General features: G+C 38.0%; 1 protein-coding gene across 3 annotated transcripts in view; it reads left to right on the plus strand.

Moving 5' to 3' along the window:
* The window catches only part of LOC126336992 (endonuclease/exonuclease/phosphatase family domain-containing protein 1-like), a 120,595-nt gene that overhangs the window by 87,612 nt on the left and 20,335 nt on the right, over positions 1–12,648 (plus strand). For all 3 annotated transcript variants that reach the window (XM_050001234.1, XM_050001232.1, XM_050001233.1), the window contains exons 10-11: positions 5,356–5,487; positions 12,187–12,340. In XM_050001234.1, the coding sequence (XP_049857191.1) occupies positions 5,356–5,487; positions 12,187–12,340 (286 nt within the window). The remainder of the gene's footprint in view (positions 1–5,355; positions 5,488–12,186; positions 12,341–12,648) is intronic.

The raw sequence follows: 12,648 nt of genomic DNA on the forward strand, positions 1-12,648 counted from the left end.
ACTTCCCTAATCTGCTGTTTGGTCTTTTCCCCCCAAATCAACCCAATCTTCTTTGTACTTTTCTGATGTCTTGTCAGTCCTATCTGGTAATGATCCCATGTAGCACAGCAATACTCTAGCAGAGGGTGAACAAGTGTAGTGTAGGCAGACTTTTTTAGTAGACCTTTTGCACTCTAAGTGTTCTGCCAATAAAAAGTAGTCTTTGGTTTGCCTTCCCCATAACTTTGTCTATGTGATCATTCCAGCGTAAGTTGTTGCTAATTGCAATTCATAGGTATTTTAGTCAAATTTACAGCCTGTAGTTCTCTCTCTCTCTCTCTCTCTCTCTCTCTCTCTCTCTCTCTCTCTCTCTCTCTCTCTCTGTGTGTGTGTGTGTGTGTGTGTGTGTGTGTGTGTGTGTGTGTGTGTCTCGTGTGGATGATATTAGGCTTTTCATTATTGAGAGACAATTGGCACTTTTTGCATGATACAGGTATCGTGTCTAAGTAATATGGCAATTGGTTTTGATCTTGTGATTACTTTACTAGACAGTAAATTACACAATCATGTGCAAACAGTTTAATAGGGCTGCTCAATTCTCTCTTAAATTGTTTATGTAGATTTGAAACATCAGAGGGCCTATAACACTTCCTTGGGGAACACGGGACATCACTTCCATTTTACTTCATGATTTTCTTTTTATTATTATGTACTGTAACTTTTCTGAGGGGAAATCGCGGATCTGGTCGCACAACTGAAATGATACATACCATAGCCATGCAATTTCATTTGATGACTCTTATGAGGAAATCTAAAAGTATGCAAGCAATTTGACATCCCCTATCAAAAGCACTCATTACTTCATGCAAATGAAGAGCTACTTGTGTTTCAATGTTCAAACATAATATATGTTCCAGAATCCTACTGAAAATTGGCATTAGTGATATGGGTCTGTAATTCAGTGGATTACTCCTTTCTTGAGTTTTGGTGTGACCTGTGCAACTTTACAGTCTTTTGGTATGGATCTCTCACCAAGTGAGCGGATGTATATGTATGTGTATGGGGCTATTGCATGAGAATACTTTGAAAGGAAGCTTACTAGTATGCTGTATGGACCAGAAGATAGGTCTTCATTAAGTGATTTAAGCTGCTTCACTACACCGAGGGTGCCTACTTCTAAATTAAACATCTTGGCATTTGTTCTTGATTTGAATCCTGGAATATTTACTTCATCTTCTTTGGTGAAGGAATTTCTGAAAATTGAATTCAGTAACTCTGCTCTAGTGGAACTGCCATTGGTAATTTTGCAATTGGTATTGTGCTGTGATGATATTGATTGTGTCTTTCCGGTGATGTACATTACCTAAGACTAGATTCTCTCTGGATTTTCTGTCAGTTTTAGAGATACAGTTTCATTTCGGAAGCCATTAAAAACATCCCACACTGAAATCTGTGGTGAGTTTCTTCATTGTGAAAGCTGTTAAAAACATCCCACATTGAAGTGTGGGCTGAGTTTCAAGCTTCAGTAAAATTTAGCCAGTCTTGGAGATCTTGTGTACCATGAGGAATCAGCACCATCTTTTATTAATTTTATTGGTATAAATCTCTCAATTGCCTCAGATACTATTTCTTTGAATTTAAGCCTTATCTCGTCTACACTTACATAGTTATTTGGGAAGGAGTGGCAGCTGTTATGTTGGAAGGTGTTGAGCAAAATTTTATTTGCATTTTTAAATAGATATATTTTGTGTTTAATTTTGCTGAATTAGGATGTTGAGATGGTTAGCCTCATTACAATATCTTGTCCTTGCTAATCTTTATATCCATGTTGGTGCCCCCTACTTGCTCAGCATAATGTTGCTAAGAGATCAAGTATGTTTTCACAACCATTTACACTTTGAGTAGGCACCTGAACTAATTACTCAAAATAATTTTCACGGAAAGCATTTAGGACAATTTCTATGTAACACCAGCTTTGAATGTGTATTTTCACTAACAAATTAAGGGTAGATTGAAGTCACCACCTACTATAATTACCGAGCGAGGTGGCGCAGTGGTTAGCACACTGGACTCGCATTCGGGAGGATGACGGTTCAATCCCGTCTCCAACCATCCTGATTTAGGTTTTCCGTGATTTCCCTAAATCGTTTCAGGCAAATTCCGGGATGGTTCCTTTGAAAGGGCATGGCCGATTTCCTTCCCAATCCTTCCCTCACCCGAGCTAGCGCTCCGTCTCTAATGACCTCGTTGTCGACAGGATGTTAAACACTAACCACCTACCTACTATAATTGTACGAGTGGAGTACTTATTTGTGATGAGACTCAAGTTTTCTTTGAACTGTTAATCAGCTGTATAATTTGATCTGGGGGATCAGTAAAAGGAATCAGTTATTAATTTATTCTGGTTGTCAAGTATAACTTCTACCCCTACTATCACAGGAAATATCTATTTCAATTTGCTACAAGTTAAATTATTTATAATAGCAACAAAGACTCCACCACCAACTTTTATCCTTTTTAGAGATTGTTAGGATCTTTGTAAAAATTTTGGCTGAACTTATTTTATGGCTCCAACTATCTTTTGGTACCTGTAACGATTAGTGCTTGCAGCCATGGTTCTTTCTCAATTGTTTCTGTGCCTACCCTCTTCCCATGTTTGTTCTACACCCTTTGAACCTGAAGCCCTTTCTGCACTTTCCTGAGACCCTTTAACCTAAAAGCTGCCCATTCCATTCTTCACATCTCCTACTACACTTGTAGTCATCTCCTGTGTATAATGGACACCTGACCTATTTTGCATAACCCAAAACCTCATCATCCTATGGTGCAAGTCAAGAATTCTACAATCTACATGGTCGCAGAACCATCTGAGCCTCTGATTCACTTTCTCCATGTGGCTCTGTACCAAAGTTGCACAGTCAGTCCTGTCAGTGGCGCTACGGATGGTGAGCTTTGTCTTCATCTCACAAGCAAGACTGGCAAACTACCAATTCAGCTATCACCTAAAACCAGAGAGAATCTCTTCTGCTTCAAAGTGACACACATTATTTGTGTTGACATGAGCCAACACCTGCAGTTGGCTACACCCTGTGCTCTTTATGGCATCCAGAAGCACTTGTTCCTCATCTGGAATCTCACATCCCGGTACGCGCACAGAGTGCACACTGGATTTCTTCCCCACATCCCTAAGGGGCCCCTTATGTGCCTGACATTGGAGCTCCCAACTACTAGTAAAGTCATGCCATTTGAATGGCCAGATCTTGTCAAACCAAGAGGCTTCCTGTGAAACAGGGCCAGCAACTGCATCTGGTTCAGTGCCTGTGTCAGCCACATACAGACCCAAAACCTGTTCATCAGACAAACCAGGCATGCCCTTTGATCGACCCCTCAGAAAGTCTTTCACTGCTTCCCACACTGGAAACAACTTTCCTCTAGACCACAACTGAGGGGTTGTCCTCAATGTGTGCAGTACCCAGGACAGTCACAGTTGTGGATCAATCAGAGGACATGAGGGACAAGCTGGACATGCCTTGCATCTCTACATGCAGCCTCCAACAGTGATGCCCTTTGGCGAAAGCCTCAAGTTGTGTAACCAACGCCAGCACTACTTGGAGCTGCAAGTGGAGGATCACCAGCTTAGTTCAGATACGAACCTAGCAATCACAGTATCTATCCATCCTAAAGTCAGAGGAACTGTAGAATAAACTGTGATTAAAACATGGAACTTGCAAACAAAATGCTGTGCTCTGAAATGCTGCTAGTTGGGAGCTGTTGACCAACTAACAAGTTCTGCAGTTGTAAGTGTAATTTACATAAAAATAAATGCCTAATGCAAAACAAATGGGAGAAATGTATGGTACACAGTAGTTAACAATGCCAAACTGTGGCTACCAGAAATACAAATATGCAAGAAATTTAAGATTTCAAACCGAAATGCACAAAGTACATATATATTGTTGTTAAAAGCTTGTTACTGCTCACAAACGGAACTCTGTGCTCCAAAGACTGCTGCCTGGACGGGTGCTGCTGACCAACTTGTGAAAAGAAAAGTCAAGAGCAGGCCTGTATCCACCAGTGGATGCTGCTGTTGCTGTTAATGATTTACTGTGCTCCAAACAAGTTCAGTTAATCAGTTTAAATAACAGTTACTGTTTTTGCATATCTATAACAGAGCTTCATTAGAAATGCTTCCTATATTTTTTTCTCAAATGCTGGTTCTGGAGCAATTTTTATTTATTCTAGTCTGCTGTCGTATAGTGACCACTTTTGTGGTATGATGGTGATCTGGAAAGCGTTTCTTTGAATTTTTCTCTCATCTTAGTTATGTCTTAAGATGACATTTTTCCATAAGTAGTCCCTAGGGAAAAAGATGATTTTGTGGATAAACTAACATGTAAAGTATAGTCCAGTACAGTAAAATTTACAAGACAATTTTTTGAAGGCACTGATTATTCTCAGTGTGATTTCTTTTCCTTATTTTGGTATTATAAATGCATTCATGCTGTGACTGGCTTTTTCTTAGAAACTGATTACATAGCAGAGTAATGAATGGAACTAAGCATGGTTTGCCTTCCTCATCCTTTGTGTACTTGTAAATTTTAATACTCTAAAATCGTAGCACACTCTTGAGTGTTTTTGACAAGTTGGTTATCAGTATAACCCTTTTCAGCCCATATTGAACCCATAGCCCAAAAGTTTTGCGACACCTACATATTCTTATTTTGTCTTTCAATCTTACTAGAACAGATTTTTGGATAAGTGGAGGAAATCTCAAAGTTTACACATACTGCTTTTTGTTCTTTCTTTAACATTTTCAGTAACATTATTGTCAAAAAGTGATTGTTTTCATTATTATCTTTCAGGTACATTAGTTTGTTTGTGTTGACATCAAATTTTCTGCTGTTGACTGCACACTTTATATTCTACATCCACTCAGTTATGCATGAGTGTCATCAGCAAATGGCACAAATTTTTGGAGACCCATCTATCCAATTACGTCAGAAACATTTACAGGGATATGGTCAAGTCCAGAGGAATGTCATACTTTGTTGGTGGGAAAATGTTTGCAATTGTATTCTGAATGCTCAACTTTTATGTTGTGATAACATTTCTGTGCAGTTTTCTAGGTTTGAAAATAACAACCTGTAACTATATATTCTACACTCTTTTTTTTTCATGCTTCCATCGATGAACTATGGCATTAACAAATGAATTTTATCTCACATTAGTAATGCTTCCAACTGTATATTACCTATTAATATGTTTTTTATCTAAACCATTTTCCAGGTGTGATATAGCTTCTTTACGTATTTGCTTTGTACTGAATTCCTTAGATATTTTTAATGTGCTTTTAATATCATTTGCATTGTCTTCTAGGGTTCAGCTGGCCTTGGATTTATTTATGACTGCAGGAATGACCTGCAGATTCTGCAAGTAAAGGAAGTTGAACTAAGTGAAGCCTGCCCTAAGTTGGCACGCAGTATTGGAGTCCTGCTAATGAAATTCAAGGTTGTTATGAAATAAAATTTTCATTTTTATTTTCAGAAATGTTTAAATTCATAAATAGATTACAATTTCTATATATTTATTCGTTTGTTAACTTTGATATCTGTTATTGATAACTGCATATGAGTTAATGATTCCTTTTGAAAGATGAAGAGCGGATATGACCAACTATATTTGGTCGTACAGGGTATAGATTTATGGGTATTGTGGCATATGAACGAAACAATTTGCACATCATAGTGGTGAAATGCACAGATTGAGTAATTGATTTTTATCATGACCTGTTGAATTGCATTTTGAATAAAAATGTAATTGTACTACAAGATATGAAATAAAAATACAAACCTACCAAAATTTTTGATTTTCTCCACAATTCTTGTGAGATAGTGCAAAGCATTTTTCAAATTTTTATCAATGGGTAGACAAATTTATGAAGCCAAAGTGATGAACTGTAATATTTCCTCTTGTTTCACTCAAGGTGAGAGGGATATCTGCTGCAGTTATACTTTCTTTTTCATCATCAGTTTTCTGAGACTGGTTTGACGCAGCCCACCAGAACTTACTCTCCGTTACCAACCTCTTCATCTCAGGGTAGCATTTGCACGCAACCTGTAAGTTATTTTTTGAGTATATTCCAATCGTCTTCCCCTTACCCTTTGCAACTCCCTCTAGTATCATGGAAGGTATTCTGAGATGTTTTAACACATGTCCTGTCATCCTCTCTTCCTTCTTGTCAGTGTTCTTCGTATGTCTTACACCCATTTTACTCCAAGCACCTCATTCTTGAGCTTTCGTATTTATTTTTCCCCTCTGGGTTTTTGTACACATTGTATATTACCATCATTTCCTATATCTTATAGCTGTTCTTCTGAGAATTTCGAACATTTTGCAACTTTTTATGTTGCTGAGCACTTTCTGTAGGTTGACAAAGCCTATGCTGCCACTATCAAGCACTTTGTTAGGACTACCTCTCTTTCCTAAAGCCAAACTAATTGTCATCTGACATATCCTCAATTTTCATTTTACATTTTCTGTATATTGTTCTTGTCAGCAACTTGGATTCATGAGTTGATTCATGCACTTCCTGCCCTTGCTGTCTTAAGAATTTTGTGGATGTTATTTTTCCAAAAGTCTGATGGTATATCTTTAATCCCACAGATTCTACAAACTTGAATAGTCAGTTTGTTTCCATGTGACTCAATGATTTTAGAAATACCAAAAGCAAGTCTTCACCCATGTAGGGGCCTTCAGTGTGCTTTTAATTTCACTAAAGGTGTTACGACTTTTCTACATGCAGGATCTAGCCTTCCATTAACCATTCCTTTTTTAATTTCTTCGCTTTTTTCCTGTACAATTTTGCTTTAGCTTCCCTACACTTCATATTTATTTCATTCCTAAGTGACTTTTCTCCTGAGTGGTTTTGTGCTTTCTTCTTTTGTCTGTCAACTGACATATTCATCCTGTTCTCAAGGCTTCTTTTCAGTTACCTTCCTTGCACATATATTTGTCTGTTCATCTTTTGTGATTGCCCTTTTTGTTAGAGATGTCCTTTCATTCTTAACTGAACCATCTACTGTGGTGTTCACCATTGTCATATGTACAGTCGTAGAGAACTTATAAGGGGCGTTGGGGCGTTTAATAGGTAATGCAACACTTTTTTCTGAAAGCAGGTTGGTTTTATTCAGGGTTGTTCCCCACTCTTTTGGCAACTAAACCTTATTTTTAATGTAATGTCTATTCAGTGTGATGGCCGTATGCCACCTTATTGGGAGGGCCTGTATTCGTGCATGGTACCAGTACTGGTCAATGTCAGAACTATTGTCTTGCAGCATCAGTGACTTCTCATCATCTATGTATTTTTCTGCAGAGTGCGTCCTTCAGTGGGCTGAACAGTTAGAAATTAGAAGTTAAAAGATCAGAGCTGTAGAGTGGATGAGGAAGAACAGTTCAATGAAGTTTTTTGAGGTCCTCTCAGGTGAACAAACTTGTGTGAGGCATTGCATTCTCATGGCAAAGTAGTAGTTCATTTGCATTTTTGTGGCAACAACATGCTAAAATCATTCCTTCAATTTCCTGATGATAGAAGACTAAATTTCAGGGTTGATTGTTGTACCATGTGTGCGAGGACATCAAACAGAATAACCCCTTCTGAGCGCATTACTGGCTTAGGGTGCAACTTTGAGCTTTTTCTTTGGAGGAGAGGCAGTGTGGTGCCACACACCATATATTGCCGTTTCCATTCTGGTTCAAAATGATAAACTCAAGTTTCATCACCTGTGACGATGTACTACAAAAAATTGGCATGGTCATCCTCACAACACACAAGAAATTCTGCACAGATGGTCCTTGATTGTTCTTTGTAGTCTTCTGTTAGGCAGCAAGGAACCCAGGGGGGACACACCTTTAAGTGCTGCAAATTTTGGATGAGTGTATCAGCACTACTAGCAAACACATCCAGTTGTGGAGTGAGATGTTTGATCATGATCTGTCAATCACATCAAATGAGGTGTCCACACATTCCAACATCACAAGAGTCGCAACTGTGTGTGGCCAGTTGGCACATGGGAGATTGGATGTGTTTGTGCAGCCTTGTTGTGATGATGACAGATGTCTCACACACTGACTCATTGTGCTGTTTTTCACTTCCAAGTCTCTGTATACATTCTGCAAGTGCGTATCTGTGATGCTCTGGTTTTCCACTGAAAGAAACTCAGGCAAGTCTGCTTGGAACTCACCCCTGTTACAGACACCATTTTGAAGGCTAAGTGTAGTGCCACCACATATCGGAACTTCATGAAACTATAGGTGCTGAAGTGGAAATACTCCAATATCTCCCAAAGAAAATACTGGATTTTTTCAACTGAAATTGGCCAACAAAATTAGTGTTGCATTACTTATTGAATGCACCTCATAAAACACTCATCACCGTTTCTCAGTATTTCAGTATCCCACTTCTTTTCACATTGATCTTTCCAGATGATTCTTGTAAACTTCAGTCTACTCTTCAACATTACTAAATTGTGTACTAGATACTCATAACAATTCAAAACCTGATTTCAGAACCTTTGTGTCACCATGATATAATCCATCTAGATTCTTCCCATGTCCTTTGGCCATGAGTTTTGGGCAGTGTTTTTGCTCTTACCAGCTAATGTTTACTGCAGAACTGTGTTATGTTACCTACCCTTTCATTCCTACTACCAAACCCATATTCTGCTGTAACTCTTCTATTCCTTTCCCTATTACATCATTCCAATACCCCATTATTTTTAGAGTATCATCTTCCTTCCAGTGTCCACATACTTTCTGTCTCTTCGTTTTGTGCTTGTGACATAATTATGTATATCTGAACATATGTTGTTGACATAGATTTGCTTCTGATTCTGATCAGAATAATCATATTACTGAACTGTTCACAATAATTTTCTGTCTGCCAAACCATTCTATTCATGATGCTTCCTACTCTCATTAAACCATTTTCTGCTGCTGTTGATATGACCATATACTGATCTGACTAGAAATTCTTATCTTCTTTCCATTTCACTTCAAGGTCTCCAACATGTTCATACTGAGCTTTTGCATTTCCCTATCCAGATTTTCTAGCTTTCCTACGTCATTCAGACTTCAGACACTCGGTGTTCTGTCACACAGAATGTTTCCCCTTTGGTGGTTATTCAGTCTTCTGCTCATAGTCACTCTTCCCTTAGTAGTCTCCTCCTGGAGATCCAAAAGGAGGACACTTTTTTTTCTGAAAGCAGGTTGGTTTTATTCAAGATTACTGTACACCATATTATTCCCCACTCTTTTGGCAACTAAACCCTATTTTTCAATGTAATGTCTATTCAGTGTGATGGCCTGTATGTGTGCATGGTGCCACTACTGGCCAACGTCGGAACTATCGTCTTACTCGATCAGTAACTTCATCATCATCATCATCATCATCATCATCATCATCATCTATGTATTCCTTTCTGCAGTGTGTCCCCCTAGTTAGCCAAAGAGATAGAAATTAGAAGTTACAAGATCAGAGCTGTAGAGTGCATGAGGAAGAACAGTTCAATGAAGTTTCCTCAACGGAGAGATTATCATGACACTTTCTTAATTACAGTCCATGCAATCTGTGGCTTTGCAGGAGGGTCAGAGAAGTGGATAATATAATAATTACTATAATACAAGTATTGGTAAGGTAAGCTAATGTTGTATTGGTGGGGGGGGGGGGGGGGGGGAGGAGACTTAATATATGGATTGTTGGATGTTAATAGAAAAGCTGTGTGAGGGAAGGCTATGGAAGGGGATAAGGAAAAAGCTAGCATAAATTGAGAACCTATGAAGTTTTTGAAGTGATGGTTGTGGGTAATAGTAGTCTCCAAATGATCAAACTTGAGATTCTTCCTTTTATATTTCATAATATGCTCAACAAGATAAGTGTCGCCAACATAGTGTGTTCATGGCCAATTGTTAAAGTGGCTGTTTTGGAGTGTACTGGTGAACTTGATATGAGCCGAAGTGTCAATGTAGTGCATGCCAACCTAATGATGATGTGTGGGAAACAGAGAGACGACGTAAATTTTGCAAGAGATGACGATATTCAAGCCACTACAAGTCAGTCACTAAGAGTAGCTGTCACTGTGAATCAAATGTACATTTGTCTGTCCTGTGAATACTTTATTATTTTATTGGTGGTATTATTTACTACTACTACTACTACTACTACTACTACTATTGTCATTATTTTCTTCATAATTATTTGTAATTACTGATCTTAATTTATCTCCTTTGCCTTGAATCTACCTTTTCTGTGACACATGCCCGGTTCTTCCCTTTTCTCTTTGACAGTTTCTCACTGCTGGTGTTCTCTTGTTGTTCTATGGTTTTTTGCTATATTGTGAATAATCTACTTTTGATATCATCATCATCATCATCATCCTACCTGCCTCGTGATGACTGGGTGTTTGTGTTGTCATCATTTCATCATAATTTATGGAAGTGGCGAGATTGGACTGAGCAAAGGTTGGGAATTTGTACCGGTGCTGATAATAGCACAATTGAGCACCCCACAAACCAAACATTGCCATCATCATCATCATCATCATCATCATCATCATCATCTGAGATGGAAGAAGATAATCGACTTACAGTTGTTCAAAACAGAAAAAAATAGAGCAGGACTGACAAACCGACAAATTAGTATACACATGTAAATCTTCCAGCAGTATTAATCCTTTATTTGGAGAGAAAGAAATACAGGAAATAAAATTTACATATGTTGTAATGACTAAGTCACTCAAACCTCTGCATAAAAAACACATTTTTCTCATCAGATGTTTCTTTCTACTTCTCTTGGCCAAAATGTTTTTTTTTCTAGTGATTCAGATTTGTGAGTTACTGCGTCATATATATGATAATTCCAAATAGGTCCCTGTACTATTCACAGTCTTTCAGCATGTGTATCTCTCTACCTTTAAGTGAACAAATGTCATATTTACATTTCTTTATGGTACATTATGTATCGTGTCTTCAATTTCTCTCTAATTGTATTTAAAAATTAAGGACAAAAATGTATAAATGAAATTAATCTTCACCTACATTTAGTTGCCTGTGTTTCAGTCTGTGGCTGTTTGATATTTCTGAGTCAGTAGTTATTTAAAAATTCTGAGAAAAATCTGAGAGGGGGATTTTGAATAGTTCTTGGCTTTGCACAAAAAGAATAGTGTCAGAGTTTTGACAGTACACATTTATTTAACGTATTGCACCCCTACCTCTTCTTAAATCATTGATGCATATTTTCTAGTCCATTAAGTAAGAAAAATATGTGATACATAGTTAAATGAGCTCTCAGCAGCTTGTTTGCCATGTTCATTGGTGTCTAAATGATGACCCATGAGATGTTTCTTCAAGTTAGGTAATAGTTGGTGGTCCAAAGGGGCCATTTCAGTTAAATGAGAGAGATGGTCAATCAGCTGGAAACGTAAGGCCTTCAATTTGGCATCTACAATTAGGGACATTTACAAGGGCACATTGTCTCACCACAAAGTCACCTCTTGGATGAATTTTCCATGGTGAATAGTTGAGGAGGCTGGTGTAATACTCTCCTGTTATACTAGAAAGCCGAAAAAGATAGCCCACCTGCAGAGAATAACATCTTCATGTCAGGAAATGGGTGCCGTGAATTTTTTGATTGATTTCTGGATGTGGAACTTTCTGGTCACGGAGTCCCACTGTAGTGCCTTTCCTTTGATTGTTCCTTTATTTCAAGATAACAAATGTGGAGCCAGGTTTAATCCTAAGTCAGCAACCTAACCATAAGTTTCCAAAATTAGCTACCACAACTCTGGATGTCTCATTTGGGGCTTTCTTCCGTTCTCTGTTCAAACATTTTGGCACTGGCTATGCGGAAAGTTTCCTTATATCTAGGATATTGTTGATAATGAAACCAACACACTCCCATGAGATGCCTAGTATTTTCGTGAAAACTTCATGATGCCCTGTAACTCCACAGATGTGGAACTTCCTGACATTCACACAGTTACATGAGAGATTAAGCTTACATGTGGTGCCAAATTAATTTTTCAGTTGCAATTGGAAGGTGCTAAAGTCAGGGACTTTTGCATGCCCATGCTCTCTTATATTAAAGAAAAATTTTACCATTTTTGAATTTTAATTTAAGAGCTAACAATGCATATCTTTCTCATACTGTTTCAGGTTACTGATACTGTAGTATCATTACTTAATATGTATGTAAAAGACAGCAATGAAGATTCCTTCTCCAGTATAGAGCAGATGACACATGATAACTTCCAAGAAGATGAGTTACTAATAATATTAGGAGATTTCACTGGCCTTAAGAAAAACAAAGGTAACTAATTTTGTTGTGCTCACTGTATAGTGTTTGATAGACACACACAAGCCGTGCTGAAAAAGTTGCTGAGCTTTCTAATAACGTCATGCTGTGAAACAGGATGATGATGATGATGATGATGAATTGTGCGATGTTTTCAGTTGTGTTACTGGTTTCCTGTTCTTTGATCCTATAAAGTGACATGTCCAATGCAAGCAAAGAAACAAGTATTCATGTCATGAGAGTGCTTTGTTGATGTATCACTTTTGTAGGTTTCAGTTCACCTTGGAACACCCAAAGAATTGACTGTTGCTTGATTTCAGACT

This window comes from Schistocerca gregaria, chromosome 2, assembly GCF_023897955.1.
Source record: "Schistocerca gregaria isolate iqSchGreg1 chromosome 2, iqSchGreg1.2, whole genome shotgun sequence".
NCBI lineage: Eukaryota > Metazoa > Arthropoda > Insecta > Orthoptera > Acrididae > Schistocerca > Schistocerca gregaria.